The 18655-nt window shown below is 48.6% G+C and overlaps 7 protein-coding genes across 7 annotated transcripts; 2 read left to right on the forward strand and 5 right to left on the reverse strand.

The window, feature by feature from the left end:
• Positions 1 to 182: 182 nt before the first annotated feature.
• clrD (uncharacterized protein) lies at positions 183 to 1909 on the forward strand (the record flags this gene model as incomplete). The annotated part of the gene is made up of 3 exons (XM_057228177.1): positions 183 to 272; positions 462 to 1356; positions 1425 to 1909. 3 exons carry the CDS (start codon positions 183 to 185, stop codon positions 1907 to 1909), a joined length of 1470 nt encoding a protein of 489 aa, XP_057087518.1.
• Positions 1910 to 3732: 1823 nt separating this feature from the next.
• Positions 3733 to 4251, reverse strand: N7447_003903 (uncharacterized protein; the record flags this gene model as incomplete). Its single annotated transcript, XM_057228178.1, has 1 exon — positions 3733 to 4251. One exon carries the CDS (start codon positions 4249 to 4251, stop codon positions 3733 to 3735), a length of 519 nt encoding a protein of 172 aa, XP_057087519.1.
• A 674-nt stretch (positions 4252 to 4925) lies between these two features.
• cch1 (calcium channel protein CCH1) lies at positions 4926 to 11425 on the reverse strand (the record flags this gene model as incomplete). The annotated part of the gene is made up of 3 exons (XM_057228179.1): positions 4926 to 6691; positions 6747 to 9774; positions 9830 to 11425. 3 exons carry the CDS (start codon positions 11423 to 11425, stop codon positions 4926 to 4928), a joined length of 6390 nt encoding a protein of 2129 aa, XP_057087520.1.
• Positions 11426 to 11921: 496 nt separating this feature from the next.
• N7447_003905 (uncharacterized protein) lies at positions 11922 to 13253 on the reverse strand (the record flags this gene model as incomplete). Its single annotated transcript, XM_057228180.1, has 4 exons — positions 11922 to 12097; positions 12147 to 12472; positions 12539 to 13098; positions 13203 to 13253. The coding sequence occupies 4 exons, from the start codon at positions 13251 to 13253 to the stop codon at positions 11922 to 11924; spliced, it is 1113 nt and encodes a 370-aa protein (XP_057087521.1).
• Positions 13254 to 13669: 416 nt separating this feature from the next.
• N7447_003906 (60S ribosomal protein eL6) lies at positions 13670 to 14639 on the forward strand (the record flags this gene model as incomplete). Its single annotated transcript, XM_057228181.1, has 3 exons — positions 13670 to 13774; positions 14081 to 14416; positions 14487 to 14639. 3 exons carry the CDS (start codon positions 13670 to 13672, stop codon positions 14637 to 14639), a joined length of 594 nt encoding a protein of 197 aa, XP_057087522.1.
• Positions 14640 to 15630: 991 nt separating this feature from the next.
• N7447_003907 (sterol desaturase family protein) lies at positions 15631 to 16707 on the reverse strand (the record flags this gene model as incomplete). Its single annotated transcript, XM_057228182.1, has 2 exons — positions 15631 to 16137; positions 16192 to 16707. 2 exons carry the CDS (start codon positions 16705 to 16707, stop codon positions 15631 to 15633), a joined length of 1023 nt encoding a protein of 340 aa, XP_057087523.1.
• Positions 16708 to 17273: 566 nt separating this feature from the next.
• ksrA (3-dehydrosphinganine reductase) lies at positions 17274 to 18394 on the reverse strand (the record flags this gene model as incomplete). Its single annotated transcript, XM_057228183.1, has 3 exons — positions 17274 to 18113; positions 18166 to 18297; positions 18350 to 18394. The coding sequence occupies 3 exons, from the start codon at positions 18392 to 18394 to the stop codon at positions 17274 to 17276; spliced, it is 1017 nt and encodes a 338-aa protein (XP_057087524.1).
• Positions 18395 to 18655: the final 261 nt, after the last annotated feature.

Consider the following 18655-nt stretch of genomic DNA (forward strand, 5'->3'; position numbering starts at 1 on the left):
CTCTCGTCTCCTAGGCTATAGGATCTTTGACTGGTCGATACCTCGAGTATCTCAAGGGCCCTCTTATTGCTTAATCTCCTCGCCGTGCATCTCTACTATCTTCGAAGGTATGCAATTGTGAGACTCGGCGCGGCTTTGTACGCGCCCTGAAGCTTCCCACCCTTAACACCTACGCGCTTAGGATGGCGGGGCGCGTTTCCCTTGATTCGGGGGCTCAGAACCGAGTGTTCATTGATTTAACGGATGAGACTGGACCAAACGATTCAGAGGTGGTACGTTCTTATGCCCGTTCAATCTCAAAGACTCCAGCCCACACTTCTCCTGGGCCCGTGCCCCACACTTTCTTTGTCTAAGCTCAAGTTTTTTCCTTTCACCCCCAGCCAACTGTTCATTTAATTGTCTGGCAATGCATTCCCATGTACACAAATTCTTATTTAATTGTTACTAAATATCACTTCTAGCGAAAGAAATTGGAACAGGGCAAGCTTCCATTTGTGACAGCTTTAGCCTATCGGGCACCAACCGTGCCACTGAAAAGGAAAAGCGTGGATATATTCGAGGATGTCTCTGATTCGTCAAGTGATGCCCACAATGCACAGCGCCCGCGCCTGTCGCATGCTCACCCCGACCCATCTACGCCTAGTCCCGCCCCAAGTCTAAAGCTACCCCAAATCAGTGTTGTGATCCCATCGCCGACAGCAAAGCAAAAGCGCGATATTGCAATTGCGCAATGCATCTCCAAAGTGAATGGAATGGATGCAACCATTTTTCCGACAACTGATGAAGAGGACAGAGTCAACAAAGCCGCATACCCTACTACCAAGGGTCGTGTTGACCGTCGTTCTGTGCCATTGTCATTCAAATCAACCTCAGTTCTCAACGTACCATCACCCACAAACCACCTTGCAAAGCTCCGTCACACTCTCGACGAGAAGCTCAAGCGCATCAATGGGCCGACGGTCATTCCGACTATTGATTCCCCGAAGCGACTTGCTAAACTAGCGGATAACTTTGAGTTCGTCAACGGTTATCAGTACCGTGAGGGTGTTGAACGGATCCCCGATGAGTCGGATTTTAACATCGGATGTGCATGCCCTGCTACTGGCGGCTGCGACCGTTTCACATGCGATTGCCTAAGTAAGGAAGAGGATTCTGAGGATCGAATCGTCCCTTACGAGATCTGTGAAAACAACCCTAAATTGATCGTCGCAAATAAGAGTTTTCTTCAGCGTAAGGCGATCATCTACGAATGCAACTCTCGTTGTGGCTGCAGCGGGAAAAGATGCTGGAACCATGTGGTTCAGAAAGGGAGGACTGTTCGACTAGAAATCTTTGATACTGGGTCTCGTGGCTTCGGTTTGTCTCACTCACTTCATCCGTCTTTTCCTTGCCTATGTATACAAATCTGATATGATCTTTATTAGGCCTTCGGTCCCCCGACTTGATTCACCGTGGCCAATTTATTGATCTTTACCTCGGTGAGGTGATTACCAAGGCCGAAGCCGACGAGCGTGAAAACCTAACAGATGGTTCACACACGCAATCATACCTCTTCTCTTTGGATTGGTATGTCAAGGACGACGACGATGAAGAACAGAACATGAAAGTCATCGACGGCCGCAAGTTTGGTTCGGCAACTCGGTTCATGAACCACTCTTGCAATCCAAACTGCAAGATCGTCCCTGTCTGCACGACTAACCACGCCGATGAATATCTGTATAACCTCGCTTTCTTCGCCTACCGGGACATTGCCCCTGGCACTGAATTGACGTTCGACTATAACCAGGGCGAGGAAAAAACAACGCCTCAGAAGATTGACCCTGAAGCCGTCCAGTGCCTGTGTGGTGAAGCGAAGTGCCGTGGGCAGCTGTGGCCAAATAAGCGTAAGGGCCAAGGATCGAAGCCTTAATAGGCTCTCCTTTGTTCTAACCGCGCTTTGTGGCGATTCATCCTGTCAACCGGTCAATATTTGGCAACTGGTCAATATCCTCACATCTTTGTTCTTTGCGATTTTTCATACCCCTAGCATGTTTGATTAGCGACTTGGTTTTTTTTTTTTTTTTTTTTTGCAGAGTCATGACCATAACGCAAGTGCATAAAGCATCAACTACCCCCTCCCCTCTTTCAGGCATCTTTACTGGCATCCTGGTTTCTTTCATCTCCGGTATCTTTTGATTGCATTTGGCATATGTTAGGTTCACAATACCCTGGTGAGATTGATGTATTATCAATAACAAACAAACAAAGCTTCATTTCAAATTATCCTCGAATTACTTGACTTGGCCCTGGTGGTATCATTCCGTTATAGGGGCCAAGGCCAAGCATGGTTGACAGTAGATAACAATGACAATGGTAGGATCTTGCAGTAAAGGCTATGGAAATATACCTGGACATATTTTGATAGAGTGATGTTGACTGTGGCTATACCATTATACTTTCAACTCCTCGTCAGCCGACAGGCCTACTATCTAAAGTATATAAAGCACTAGTCTTTAGCCCTCATCTCGACTCCATCCCATAGCATCTTAACTAGCTCATATCCATAAGTTGATTTAATCTGTATATGAAAAAGTTCCTAAAATTAAGCTTTTATATAAGCTAAGTAATAATTCTATCAAACCTTGGAACCGAATCATAAATTATAAGCTATATGCACCCGGTGACCGGGGGCTTGTGCCTTGGGAGGTTATATATGGTCCGTGCAACAACACAACTACGACTTTTCTTATATATCATATGAGTTGGCAATAATTATAGGCCGCAAATACCCTTAGAACTATTTTCATTAACGTTGATCTAGTTATTCTCTAAGGTCATTATTCAATTATAACCACCAAGATCACTCCTCATCACCTATCTAGCCTCTAGGCAGGCAATTCCCACGCCGTGAATAAGCCCGCTGCCCTATAGGCTATAATGCCACGGCAATACATGTATACGGGCTGATTCAGATGTATACTCGGTAAGGTTGCTGCCGGTATTGTTAGTGCATATGTACGGAGTGGGCTAGAGCAGAAATAAATAAGGGTGAAATATATATATATATCGTGGGGGCACGAAAATCCTACTATCCTAGGGATCTCAAGATCACTAGTAGTATAAAAGCGCTTAGCGCTCGACCTATCAAGGCTCCAGGCTGTTACCCCAATAGAGTGTTAGGCGGGGCTGATAGCTCGTTATGCGTAGCTATATATTTCAGCTAGAGCGGTGCAATTGTGTTAGCCCAGAGGAGCTTTTCCGCGCTGTTGTAGTGCTTGAGCTCACATTGCTAATCAACCAAATTTCTCAAAATACAAATGTCAAACGATGCTACCAAAATAAACAATATTCTAGACCTACCTAGAAATACGGACTAGATGTCATATGCGACTCTTACTCAGATGGCAGGACAAGACTAATATAGGGCAAGCCCGGGCCATAAACGATATCAGACAAGACCACAAAATAACCTTTGAAACATCGGGTATTCATTTGGGCAGCTATTATCGCAAGAGCTGAAATGTAACCAAAAAAAAAGCACAATCTTGACATATTTCCAATATCCAGCCACTATACAATATTCCCTTTCTCACATTCTTTTCCGAAAGCAGAAAAACCCAATATCACATCTGGAGAAACAAGGCAATTAAACCCAAATCCACAGCTTAAGCCGAGTAAGAACAAAAAGAACAAGAATAGTAAAGTAAAAAAAAAAAAAAAAAGTCCAAAGAAAAAGTAAGTGAAGGGTCAAGCCTAAGCTTGCCCCTCCATAACCTCAAAGATGCCGCCCATCACAAAGTTAGGCTTCACCTCACCCACCCCCAAATCCACCGGCCGCGGCTCCATCAACCCCAACCCCTGCCTCTCAATGGAATCCTCATCACATCGCGACCGCTCCTCGCTTAGCGCCAGATCGGTCTTAGAGGGCCGTTGGCGGAGGACCATCGATGAGCGGCCGCGTAGGACAACGCAGGGGGGCACGCTGATGCCGCTGGCATTGTCTGAAACTTGGCGCGGGCGGGATTGATTTCTGGGGTTACTGGTGTGTCTGACAGTATCGGATTGCCGCTGGAATGTGTGGGTTTTGGAGGGGTGGAAGGATAGGTTGAAGAGGTGGTGTGGAGAGGTGTGATGCGAGTGCATGGACGTTGGGGAGGAGGGTGGTGAGGTTGTTGTTGAACTTGGGCTTGTGTCGCTGCTTGATTTTGGGCTCTGGCTTCTGGTGCGGAAGGATGTTTTCAAAGAGAGAAATGGTGAGGTGATGTGGTTCATTGTGTTGGCTTTGTAGATGGAATTGGTATACGGTGAGGCTTTGTTGAAGACTATATCATAGTAGAGGAGGATTGGAGTTATTTGTATGTAGACAGTACCCCTGGGGATTAGTTGGATCCAATAATCCTATAACGGATTGACTGCAAGGACTGTGCTGCAGGGAGAGTTAAGACACTTGACGGGCGACGCATGCGGATGAATGTAATTGTCCCTGCAAACGGATACACAATGCCTTTGACACTTTCGAGTTTTCTTTTTTAACCGGTTTCAGATTCTAAAGCTACTTATCTACAACGTTTAGGTCATATTCATGTTCATATAGGTCTCCTGTACCGATTTCCTCTTTCGGCATCAATAGTAACTAGTTCGACCCACTTAATTTCATGCAGTCTTCTATAGTTTAAATGATGATCTATTTTAATGTATAGAGTCAATAATTGTATATGTTGTATCCAATTCTATAGAGAAATAGATGGAATCCCAAAATGCTCCCTGCTATGCAAAATGCTCCGCTAAAGAGAGTAGTATACACAAGCCAGAAACTCGGGCCAAACAACAAAAATGAAATCCCTCTATAAGGGAATGCTAAAGAATGAAAAAAAAAGAAATCAAAATCAAATGCGTACTATCCACTTCGTGATAACATCAAAATTCACATCGATATGCACCGCATTTTATTCAGAAGTGCGATCACCCGATCGTCGCTGCGTGAAGCTTCGCCGGATACTCTCACCCCAGGCGGAGTTATCTAGCGAATGCATAACATCCTGTACATTCATACTATTGTTCTGACGCGAAGTATCGGTGACCGAAAGCACCTCGTGGGTTTCGCCAGTATCGAACGAAGTGCGGTCCCCATACATGTGACGCGGGGTGATCGAGGGACTGATACTCGACCACTCTCTCGTAGGTGTGCTGGAGCCAGATGCTGACCCGCTCAAATTGGTATTGATGCGAGGTAGAGCATTCCGGTGTGCAGTTGGGCTGGACTCGGCTCGTCTGTGGTGCGAGACCGGTGAGAGCATAGGAGGGAAGTTTCCATCCAAGTCTGGTTGGGTCTGGGGTGTGACCGCACCGGAAGCTGGCACGTCGTGCTCGGGGTCGTCGACTGGATCGTCGACAAAGATCTCCGGCACAGTGAATGTTGGTACCACACTCATCCGGCCGTGCTTCTTGCGGTCAATCTTGCGGCGGAATTCGCGTGACCAGTAGAGCGTATCAAAGAACCCGACGACGGTGTTTCGACGGACAGCCTCGTCCACCCGCTGCAGCCGTGCCCGACGACGTAGGAATTCTTCGAGGCGCAGGCTCTTGCTATCGCTAATCACATTGTGGTGAGCGAGAATCATCAAGCACTGGTGGAAGGAGATGCCACGGTCGGGGTCTGCTGATACAAGGATTTCTTCGTAGAAGGTATTCAATCGTCTGCGCCGCTCTCGGATGCTTTGGACTGGAATCCGGGATATGATCCGAGAGAGCTCTTCAATATCCACACCATACGAGACCCGAGAGTTTCGCCGCATTGAGTGTGGTGGCTCAGCCAGTGAGACCATGGAATTTCTTGCGTAAGAACCTATCGAGTTCCTCTGAGGTTCGATCCGACATTTCTCAAGGATACTTCCAACCGTGAACTCTCCCTCGTAGATTCGCATTGCAAAGACACCAGAGAGCTCACCGAGTAGCCGAGGGAACTGCTCCGTAGATATGAAGCCCGTCCCGTCTGGATCATACGTGGCCCACGCCTGTTTGAACCGGCGGATCTCTTCGCGACTGATCGCGTACAGTCCGCTACTCCGCTGGTAGACATAGGAGAAACTTTCGAAAATCAATGAAACAAACAGCGAGACGAAGATGTACATGCTAATCAGGTTCCATGCAATGAAAAGTGTTCGGGCCCACGGTGCACTTCCACAGTCGTCGTCAAGGAAGTTGGGGTTCTGCGTGCATAGCGGCGGGGTCATAGTAGCGAAGTCCTCCATGAATTGATTCCACCCTTCTCCGCAACTTGCCCGGAACAGAAGGATAAGTGATTTGGGCACATCGCGGAAATTCTGGTTGTGATCCTCATTTTCACCGAACTTGGTAAGGCCGAACGCCTGGTTCATCGCAATGCCAAACACCAAGAACAGAACGAACCAGGTAGCTAGAAGATTTCCAATCACGGACAAACTGGCTGCCGCTGTCTTGAAGAGCTGATCGAGCTGGTTGTTCCTTGGAATAAGCAACAAAGCAACAGACACGAGGAAAAGCTTGTTGAGCTTCACCACAACATGATATCTACTGTATACAAGGTCAAGGACGGAGGTAATGAAAGCGCCGGGGACGACTATGAGAGAGAACAGATCCCATGAACTTCGGCTGAATCGATGCCACCCAAGGCCAATCAGCCGAATTAAGACATTCGCAACGTAGACACACATGAATGCCAAGAATATAATAGCTAGATTGACCGATCAGTAACAGGCAACATTTCGAATCAAGGATATAAAACTTACCTCGAAGCAATTCCCACCAGGGTGGCTCGTCATAGTATTCCAGCACAAGTAATAGGAGGTGAACCACAAGGATGCAAGTCACGAACCACGCCCACCGACCATGCTTCTTAACTGAAATTCGATAACACCACAGCCGCAACTTCTGGTTCTGGTCCTCAAACGATCGTTTCGAGGGCGATATCTGTCGGAGAAGTTTCCGCAATTCCAACCAGGAACGTTGCTCGGCTGTCAGGAAAGCAACGCCAGTTTGCTCTGTATAATTGCGCATGAACACAGACACAAATAGTGTGAGAACAAACACGGCTCCAAGCAAGTTGAACACCACGAAGAATAATCCGTTCTCTGGCGCCACTAGATCTTGCGGTTGAATCATCTTTCCCTTGATACTCATTGCTCTTTCTTGTACGCTGGTCCAGCCTTCTTGGGAGACAATTTGGAACAGAATGAAGAGGGAGTTTCCGAAGTTATCAAAGTCATAGAAAGAATTCCCAGCCACTCGTGGAGCAAGCACATCCCACTTGTATGGCGAGCTGGCATATTCATTGACGCAGTTGGTCAGGTCCCCAGAGAAATCACCGTCATTGCAACTGGCCATCTGCCCGTTAAACAGATTGACTCCGTAGATTGCGAATGGTATGAGGAAACTCATAGAAACAGCAGCGGCAGCAATGACCTTCCATCCCCCGACAATGATGACAGAGTGGAATGTGTCCTTGGCGCTATCACTGACGTTCAAAAGACGCAATGCCCTCAGCGCTTTAAAGGCGCCAATGGCCCGGGAAACACTCCAGTCCTGTTTGAGCGAGCCGCCAACACTGATCCACAGCGTGACCAACACGATTCCGTCGATAAATCCCCAGGAACTGCGGAAAAATGCGTTGGGTGTCCAAAAGAATCCATCGGCGATCACTTTGATCGTCGCTTCAATGGTAAACACAGCAGCAAAGCTCAAGTCAGTATAAACGAACCAGTTGCGGTCCCCGCGGAAATGTTGCCGCTGATACAAGGGTGTTGTAATGCAAGCGAGAAGCACCATGGCGACAATGGCCGCATAAATGAAAGCAGAGAACGCATACCACACTGGCTTGTATGGATCCACGCCCTCCACTCGTTGATGGCCGCGCCCTGGGCCGACAATTCGTTGGCAAACCTTGCGAACGAAGCTATCCGGCGAGAAGAGGAACAGTGATTTGTTATAGTTAGGATGTTTCACGAGGTAGGCTCGCTGGTCCCGTTTTCTCTGCTCCGCCGCAGTAACAACTTCTCTTGCCATGGTTCTTGGATCCAACTCCTCGTAAGCACGTGAAAACTTCAGCTTCGAGTAGAAGGGATTTGGTTCCCTCCTCATAACGAGCGTGGTGGCTTTCGTCCATAGAAGTGAGATCAAGCCTGGTTGGATGGCCTCTTGAGTCGGGCCTTCTGGCATTGTGCTCACCCTTCGTGTGTCCTTCGGCCTCTCCCGTTCATGTTGCTTGTTCTCTTCTTCTTCGAGGAACTCTTGCACCACAGCATCCTTCAGCAACATTTCCAACGCTGCAGGGCCATGGTCGAGTGGATCTTTGTACCGAGCTGAATCTCGGCCCATGCGAAGGATTTTCGAGAGTGCTAGGTTTCCTTGGGGCGCCCCATGGACTTGTTTCTGTTCCAAAAACGCCCTGACCTGGTGCATTCGTTTTTCGTCTTCCGAAACATCGAAGCTTTCCTGAATGACAGCAATGAACATGTTTAAGATGATGAAGTTGGCCACAATGAACCAAAGAATAATGAATGCTGCCGAAATCCAGGCTGTGTTGAAGTGGCTGGTATATGCGGTTGCATTGTAGAGAATCGTGGTCCAATTCTCACTCGACAAAATTATATACATTCCCAGGAATGAGTTGTAGATATTCGAAAACGTGATCACGATCGACGTCTCACTTGGATCTTCGGGTGGGATCTGGCCACGAAAAAGCTGTGTTGCGAAAATTGCAGATAAAAAGGTCATCAAGAATAGAAAAAATATCAAGTTGAGCAGACCGACAGTATTGCGGAATACAATCACGATCAGCTTTCTGGTCACAGAGAAAGCCAGTACCACTCGGTAGACCCGAAGGATCTGAAACATGGTGAGAACCGTGTATGCACGGCCTGAATTCCTGATCGGTGGTATCTGAATGATGCACGTAACGATTGCAAGGAAAAGGTCTGTCAAGTTACGACGCTTTCGATGGAACATGCGCCAATCCGAGGCGAATCGCAAGATAATCTCAACCAGGAGGATGATAGTGACAACAGTCTCGGTAGTATCAATAATCCGGGCTCGATCGGCAGACATAGATGAGCTTCTGAGCGCTTGCACAATAAGGTCGAAAATAATGAGGCAGACCCAAATCCACTCAGTTTGATCATATATACGCTTGAGAGGACTAACTTTGCGAGACATTGTCTCATCTTCGTCGACAGCATCAAGTTTCTGGACGGCAAAAGCGCTGCGCTTACTCTCTTCTCGAATCACTTGGAATGAGTGCGTGATAACTGCGACCAGCAAGTTCACCAACCACAAGCTCAAAATGACAAACCCACAGGCAAAGAACAGAGCAGCTGGCAGGTAGTCGGTGTCGGTGGTGTAGTAGAGCAGGTCTGTAAATGTATTGGAGCTCATGATCACGAAGACCAACTCCAGGGACCCCACGATGTTGTCAAAACTCATAGTTCCGTTATAAGGATTGTCACCTTCCACGCATAGAGAACCTTGAGGACAAAGGTATCCTTTGGGGCCGAACCCTGCGTTACCACTAGTGGAGTTGTGCCACGCCATTGCTTCTCCCGTCTGGTTGTCGAGGTACCCGCCACAAAATTGCAATGTGCCCCAGGCATCATTCAATGAGTAATTGCTCTGGCCTGCGGGATCAATCCAGACACAGGTTCTCCTGAAACTGGATTTGAAACTCTGGACGCCAATGATGGCAAAAAGAAGCCAGAAGAAACTGATAAGAAATGCGACATGGACGAGCAGAGGAGCTGCTCGCTTAAGACTTCGAAGAATTACCTAGAGGTGATCGGTCAGTATCTCAAAGGTCACGTTCTCATAATAGATGACTTACAGAGGTGCCGTTTGTCATGGCAAGGAGACGCAAAATTCGGAGACAGCTCAGCATGCGAAAGATGTACAGCTGATGTGTTTTCTCGACGCCCGAAATCGATAGGAAAAAGGATATCCAAAAAGCAATCACGGCTACAAAATCAAGCCGGTTAAAAGAGTGTCGAAGGAACGCGCGATGCGCAAGCCTAATGCGACGTTTGTGTAGAGGATCATCGTAGACTTCAGGATCCAACCCGTTCATCCCTGTGAATGTTCGCAGGATTGAAGCTTGGGGCTCAGCCTGGAGCATCGATGCTTTCTTGGTCGTCCCCTGCCGATGCGGTGTAATCAGGTTCCTGCCCTTCTCCGCGATTGCTTTCCTGATGCCGAGGCTGCGATTAAGTGTGCTGTACTCGACGGGATTGAGAATAAGTCCAGACACCAGAATCTTAGAGCCTATCTCAAGTGTGTAAATGATGAAAATGGCCAAGAAAACCCAATCAAACTTGCTGCTTCCCCATATCGCTGACTTGGCGTGATCAGGGAGCGCATCTTCAACAGTCAACAAGATGGTCTGGATGACAATAACAACCAAGATAAAGGGTTCCATAAAGGAATTCACCAGGATATCACACAGCCACAGTCGTACAGGGTTATTCGGGCCCAGGATTCCAAGTGACCTGCCTCTGAATGGATTGTTCCGATCCCTCCATGATCTGCCGGAGGCTCGCTTTTCTCGAGCTGCTTGAGCTTCTTGGTTGGTGCCATGTGCATAGTCTATCATCGCTGGCAAGACCGGCGGTCCGTCCATTCGTGCATTTTTATCAAGCTCCTCCCTCTCAATTGATTGCTGTACGACTTCCGGTTCGTTACTCAGGTTGACCACTCGCTGGGACATAGATTTGACCATTGAGCCGGCGCGCTGGAGAGCCCCGGTGGACCCCGATGGAGACAAAGAGCGCGATCGATCCCGGGCACTGCTGCCACGACGGCTTCCCATCCCATCCTCCAGGTGCGGAAGATCATCGCCCAGTCTTGAACCACCAAAATTCACAGAGTTACCGGCGGTGTCAGTACTGTATCGCTCTTCCGCCCTGGCAGCACCGCTCATTGGTTGTAAATATCGAGGATCGGTCAACCGTACCCTATCATCTTCGTCTTCTGGGGGGTTGTATCCGTGCGGGTCGTGGGGATCGTAAGGATCTAGAGGTATAACGTCAAGGTCGGAAGCAGCATCATCAAAGCCACGGCTTGGTGATGGGTCCGAGGGCGATGCCCTTGATTGTGGCCCATTGAAACTGAGGCCAACCGATGATATCGCTTGCGCGAAGCCACCTAGGTCATCAACCGGCGAAGAAATCTCTGTATAGCTCGTTTGTGTTGGTTGGAATGGGTTCCTGCTCGGTCCAGCCGAATCAATAGGAGACTCTTTCGCAACACTCTCATAATTTCTCCGCGACCCCCTCCCGATCAATGATTGTCGCGAGAAGAGACCGGTCCCCGCACGGCTTCTCCCGCGCTCGTCAAGAGCATCTCCCGATTTCGAGAGATCTTGGAGAGGAATCTGGTTTGGCGGAGCGTTTTCGTCATTATCAAAGTTCTGGCTATCTGGCGCCATCGTCGGGCAGGATCAGATATTATGGAATCGCAGACATCGCAGGGCGAACGGGGTTCTCGGAGGTGACGACACGTGTGTTAACGGGAGAAACTATGTATAGAAAAGAAACGAGTGTGATTTATAAAACACAAATGCGAAGAGACAGATTGAAGCTGAATTTGGGCTTAGTCCGGGTCGCAACTGCACTAAAAAGGACAAGTCCCGGCATGCGCCTCGCCATACATTTCAACGTTCGTGGCTGACATACCTCGGGCGATCCCTTCGGGGCTATACCTGTATTATACGCATATTACATTGTACACAATTATTTACTTCTGTGCCTTGCTTAATATTTGATATTTCAACTGAAATAAAATTACAAGTTTTTAAGACGCTGACGAAGCCCTCAAAACAGTGTTGCCTGGTGGGGTTCCAGTCCATTTTTTCCAAAAATAGTTCGAGGGGAAAAAAGTCTTGGAAGTCTTGGAAGTCCTCAAAATCTCGAAATAAATATTATTCAATCGGTATCCATCTGAGAATCCTTTTCTTTAACATGTTGCCGAACGCCATCCAGGAACGCATCTACCGCATCGCCGCCACCAAGGGGGACTCCACCTCTCCGCATAAACCCTCCATTAGCCACGGGGATCTGCAAAGCCTCACTAATACTCGGAAGCCCACCATCACGGAGGGCTACAGTAAGACTGGCCAAGCTTTGCATGAATTGGGGAGAACGAAGCACTTTTCGCAAAATATCTTTTTTTCTGGGAGAGGTCGAGAGACAGAAGAGCAGCTTGGGCAAGTTCCGGGTCCGTATCGGCTTCCGAAGCCTCTTCGGCATTGCCCTGGGCCAATAAAAGTAGTGCGGGCGGCAAGAAACTCAGGAGATGATCGGCAGTATTGGTATCAGCAGAATCGATAAATTGCAGTGTGGTCGAAGGTGAAAGGAGATCTTGGAGTGTCGTAGATGGTCGTTCGGGATCTTGGGATTGGCTCTGGCTCTGGCGGCCGCCCAGGGACTTCAAAAAGTCCTGGACAACCGACGCTGGATCTTCCTCGGTAGTTGCTCTGCAAAGAAGAAGGGCAAATTAGCGTGGACGGCCTAAATCAAGGTTGTCAGAGATATGTACCTACGCTCGTCCACCGTCGGCACCACCCTCTCGAGACTCTTGTCCCTCCTCACGCACGTCACCACCGGTCGCATCGGGGCCAGCACCGCCGCTGCCTGTGCTGTGGTGTCGGCCGCGATCATGGTCGGTGCCTTCCACATCCTCCATCGTCTCATCGTCATCACCCCCCGAGGACCGGCGAGGAAGGTTGGCGATCTCATGCTCTACATCGACATCCTCACCTTGCAGCAGAACATCGACAATTTCTCCCAGCTTCAGGTCACGAGGACTGAACCAGCTTGGATCGCCGTCCTCGTGCTGGGACTGGGACTGCATCCAGAACAGGTATCGCTGAGAGCTGGATGAGAACTTCAGGACAAAGATCCGGCCATTCGTAGCGTCCCTGCCGGACGGCTTGTAGGGAGTAAAGCTGCCGTCTGAGGGAATCATCACGAGGTCAAGCTCGGGTTCATCTAGTGAGGCGCTACGTGAGCGCCAGCAGAAGTGGATAAGATCATCTTCGGAGTAAAGGTAGACATAGCCTGGGGTAGGCTTTGGCTTGACGGCGGCAGGAGTACTAGAGAGCTGAATTGAAACAGTCAGTAAATATCCAATGTATATATGAGTACATCCTGAGGATTAAGTTGATCAACTATCCCAGTCAGGTCCGGAAAGCTAAGCTCACGTACATCCAGGTCACAGATACCTGCTTTGAAAGTGATGATCGGAGCTATCGACATGATGGGAATTTGATTCTGAACAGATCCAGCAACAGAAGATATTATAATCACAGAATTGGCACCCTCCCGGTAGATTAAAAAAAAAGGGTCGTGGAGGATGTAAGAGATAAGACTATAGAGAAAGAGAGAGAGGCTGCGAGCGGTATACGTCAGTTGTTTGTTTCGAGCAGTGCTTCTGCACAAGTGGTTTTGCAGTCGTCCGTATATTATTATTGCCTTACGGATCTGGCATTAATGCAATAAGTCACCGCTTGCCAAATTTGGCTAGGGCTGTCGGTTAAACACGTGATAGGGCTTCGTACACACAACCCTCAACGAATTCCCGCACTGGAGCCGACTCCGCTTAGCAGTCCAAGTCCTCACCCAAATCTCCAACAACCACCCCGACAACCATTCATCCTTCGCCAGCAGCCATCATGTCGGACGGCCAGACGAAGCAGTTCGGGAAGAGCCAGAGGGTCGTGCCCGCCGACAAGGCCCAGAAGTGGTACCCCGTGGACGATCAGTCGCAGCCCAAGAAAGTCAGTACACCCTATGAAAATGGGACGGCACAATAAGAGGAGGACATACGACTGGCACACGATCTGCCCCAATGATTGCGACGATAGCACCGGTATTCTGAGGAAGAGCCTTTGTGAATTACGGGGCGACATCCAACCAGACACCGGTGTCAATCGACGACACAAAGTTCATCAAATCTTGTGATCTTGTCCGAATCGCATATCATCCGGGGAAGATCAGGCTATGGCGATGGAGAAACCTGGGGATTCACGGGAATCGCTGGAATTTGTCTGACATCAGAGACTAACTACTTTGTGTGTTTACAGGTTCGCAAGACCCTGCGTCCCGCCAAGGTCCGCGAGACCCTCGTTCCCGGCACCATCCTGATCCTCCTCGCTGGCCGTTTCCGTGGCAAGCGTGTCATCCTCCTCAAGTCCCTCGACCAGGGTGTCCTCCTTGTCACCGGTCCTTTCAAGATCAACGGTGTCCCTCTCCGTCGCGTGAACTCCCGCTACGTTATCGCCACCTCCAAGCGTGTCGATATCTCCGGTGTTGACGCCAAGTCCGTTGAGAAGATCTCCGCTCCCGGATACTTCACCAAGGACAAGAAGGCTGAGAAGAAGACCGAGGAGGCTTTCTTCAAGCAGGGCGAGAAGGCCGAGGTACGCATCTTGTCTACGATTTCATATTTGCAGTGATCAAACGCTAATTACTATTTTTTCGTCTTTACAGAAGAAGGTTGTTGCCAGCGCTCGCGCCAGCGACCAGAAGGCCATCGACCAGGCTATCCTTGCTTCCATCAAGAAGGAGGATTTCCTCGGCAGCTACCTCGCTACCACCTTCAGCCTCCGAAACGGCGATAAGCCCCACGAGATGAAGTGGTAAATGTGCGGTAGCCGCGGGTTCGGTAGATAGTTGGGGAGGACCATTTTCCAACGAGGGGCGGCTCGATTGCAGATCGGCATCCTTTCGCGACTTTCGGGGGGCCGGTTTCATGAACCATGTCATGTAATTCCTACGGGATCCGTCAAAACACTTTTCACTTTTCTTATGATTTGCGGTTAATTCGGATATCCGGATGTCGTTCACATGTTTCAAGAAACCCGTTCCTTTTGCGTGTGGCTGATTTTGCATGAAGCTGCGTTATGAAGAAAGACTTCAAGCAAAAAAAAAGATTAAAAATCACCTCGTTCCAGCAGGCGGGCTGGATTCTCTTTTATGTTCAGTATGACCTCCCATTTCAAGGTTCAGGCGGCAATCCAAAATTGGGCAATTCCTTCGATTCATCTATGCGTCCCGAGGTCCTCTAGTATCTGTAACACACTAAAATATAAGGTTGCTGGACCTTCTCTCTAAATATTTGTAGTGGAGATCCCCATTGTGTGGAACTGGAGTCAAGATCTTGAGATCTAGGCTGAACTATGAAGTAGTATAAAACGAAGATCTTGCGGCATACCTTCGGTGCTCAGTGGATATTACACTGGCTGCTCGGTCGTATCACCGTGGTATTTTATGTAATATGGAGGCTTTGCGACAGGTTTGCTAGATCGTATCCCATACATAATGAGTCTAGTGGCAGCCACGGGTAGTAAGATATGTAGTGGCACCAACTATGAATACCCTCATGGCCACTAATTGCATAGCACTTGAATGATATTCAATTACGGTTATATCAGGTCTTTTTAAGGTTGGCATTAATATAGATTGCAATGTCATAGAGCCCGAAACTCCAACCTTGTGGAATATATATTGTAGGTCTAGATGTTATATATTAAACAACCCCAACTCTCACTCCAAAAAAACAACAACAAAAAAAGACAAATTTACATAGCTGCAGCCCCAATAATTCATATACTCGTACTCTTCAATGTTCATCTCATCGTCGCTTGTTCTTTGTTGAAGATCCAATCTGAGCCTTTCGCTTCGAAGCCTCATACGCTCTCCGCATATCCTGTTGTTCATCCTCATCACTCGAATTCCCATCGCTACTCGAGTCCCTGAGAACGGTACCAAAAATCCAATCCATAATACCCCATGGGCCAAAGTTCCCCCTTGCACCCATCAACAAATGCATATCTGTACGACGGGCGATCCCACCCAAAAATAGCTTTGTCGGCATGACAGTATATCCAGAGTATGCGAAGGTCTCCTCGAGAGAAATAAACAGTAGATACAAAAGATATGTAAGCATATGAAAACGGAAGATAATGGCCGGCGCATAGGTCGGGATGAACTTGGTAATCAGGTATGGGACCGGATGGTCATAATGCGCGGTCAGTGGGAACGGAGCAGGCAACGAATGATACCAAGATCGGTGCCATCTGGCGAGTACAGGAGACCATCTCGAGTGTAGAGCATATCGGTGAAGGACATAGGTGAGAAACTACCAAAAGGAAAACCAGAATGTTAGCAAATTGGACTATAATGAAAAGCGTACCACAATAATGTAGTCGGGGAATTCCAATAAACTTACTTCTCGCCCCAGCATTGCCACACTCAAATCTTTACATATCTCAAATGGCATAGGAAGTTTCATCGATACCTTGAGCGCACTGCGCTTGCCGAGCGTATGGACAAGTACCGTCTCAACTACCCCCTGCACAGCGATACCCAAGCATAAATTGAACAGACCCCACGCAGCGATCTTGAGTTCCCTCGCGTGGATACGACGTCGCCTCCTCCCACCTGGCAAGCCAGTAGCGCCATGCGCCTTTATGAGAATCGCGGCCGACGGGGTCAGGATATCAAAGAGGAAGAAGATAATGGACGGTAGTGCATAGAAGAGGAAGCGCACGGCAATAGTTCCGAACAGTTCCACGCGGAGTCGGGAGTGCGACAGTACCAGCGTTGACCAAGTCAGGTAGAAGAAGAGGAGGTTCAGGCTGGTGCTGTAGGATGACAGGACCGGAACTAGGAAGATGGACAGCATCGGTATTGATAAGAGAGCCTCCATCTTGACAGTTTGTGTGGTGATTGCTGTTAATGGTGTTAAAAGACTCGAGAGTGAATTTTGTTGTATCTTGTGCTATCTTTATCGCCGAGTCTGTCGGGGGAGCGAGGGGTTTTTGTCTCTGATTTCCCTAGCAACTTCTCTTTGTGCCGAGAATAGTAACCTGTGAACAGTTGCCATTCATATTTGGTACAAAGACTCTTTGAAAATTCAATCTGGGTAGAGCAATTGGAGACAAAGAGATTTCGAGGTCGAAAATGGGGTGGCAGGATAGAAGATAAGCTTGGTTATCTACATCGTACGTCATCATCCCCGGACGTACATTGCGGAACTACGACTGCATCAATGAAAGGCATCAATGAAAGGTACGAATTGCTAAAAATATGAATATTGACACGAAATTATTTTGTACTGTACAATAAGAATGTGTAACAAAGGCTAGAGCTGATTGAAGAGTGTATAGGTGTTGGGCGGGGCAACCGAAGGTGCCGTACAGACAGCGCTCAGGGTATCATCATACAGGAAGTAGTCGATAGACCATGTGAAGAAAATAATAATACACCCGATCGTTATGAAGCTGGTGTACTGGTACTGTTCGGGATCCCGTTTTTCTTTCCCCAAGCGAACGCCTTGCTGCGAAGGTCTGGAATGACCTGGAGGAATACCAGGTTGCTGAGCCAGCTGAGCATAGTATCACCGACAATGCTATTTTTCGGGCTGGGCCCAAGAGCAGTGCCTTTCATGACGGCACCAATAAAATTGGTAGTGACCAGGTACTCCCCACGCTCTAGGGCACGGACAGAGATTTGAGCGACCTCCGCTGGTGTCTGGGGCTTGTCGGCCTCTTCGAGTTTCTTGGTCAATTCAGGCTTGGTCTTTTGCTCGTTGTCATAACCGGGTGAGAGGATCCCCATGGGGAAAATGGTGTGGATTTTGACATCTGCAGCCGGGGCATCATTGCGGTGCCGTTGGGTATAGGCTCCATTGTACATTTCGATTTCCTGGCTCAGAGTATCGGATAGAGAACGAATGGCTGCCTTGGCAGGCGAGTATGGTGAATAGCCAGCGATGGGAACGAATGCAAGAGTAGAGCAGGTAAAAATGAGATGTCTCCGGGGCGTTTTCATCTGTTCACTGGGAGCAACGGGTGTAAGCCAGTTGCGCAGGGTGGCATGAGCTGTGTTGGCCGCAGTCCAATAGATTGTGTCCATTTGCTGTCGGTGATCTTGGATGGGCACATCGACGAAATATCCTGGACGGGAGAAGCCTGCGCAGCACCAAACAACATCGGGAGCAGCTCCAGAATTCCACGCTGTCACTTCTGCGATCATTCTTTCGCACTCGGCGGGATCAGTGAGATCGGCGCTGATATAATGAAACTTCTGCTTAAAGATATTCGCAGCTTTGGCCTGGATGATATGTGAGTAATGTTGATCAGCTGATCGCGGAGGGATGTCTGACCTTCATCTCATCAACTGTAGCCTGCAGCTTGGAAACAGTGCGTGCAACGACGATAACGTGTGCGCCTTTTGCGGATAGCTCGAGTGCGACAGCTTTGCCCATGCCATCGGAGCCACCGGTTATCACTACGGTCTGTAAGACTCAGTCAGCACGTATCATACTGATCACGTAGTCTTGCACATACCTGCCCCTCCACATTGAACTCGTTTCGGGACCCGAGCCCAAACATCTTAGCAATAGTGTAAATAATAATTGTGCAAAGGAGTGCTGAAGCGCCCAATATCGGGGTTGATGTATTAATATACGAGGAGTGAAATGAGGAGAGAAGTTGAGGGAGAGGGGAACGAGCAATTAACTCGCGAAGATCCATCGTGGGTGAATGGCAGTTGCCTCTGTCAGATGTCCTCGAAATGGAAGGCACAAGGGGCAGTAAATTAGTGATACGGAAATACCGAATATCGGTCTGTTTTTAACTTTCCAAGGTGGGAGA

Source organism: Penicillium robsamsonii, assembly GCF_028829455.1.
Source record: "Penicillium robsamsonii strain IBT 29466 chromosome Unknown utg000002l_segment0_segment0, whole genome shotgun sequence".
Classification (NCBI taxonomy): Eukaryota; Fungi; Ascomycota; class Eurotiomycetes; order Eurotiales; family Aspergillaceae; genus Penicillium; species Penicillium robsamsonii.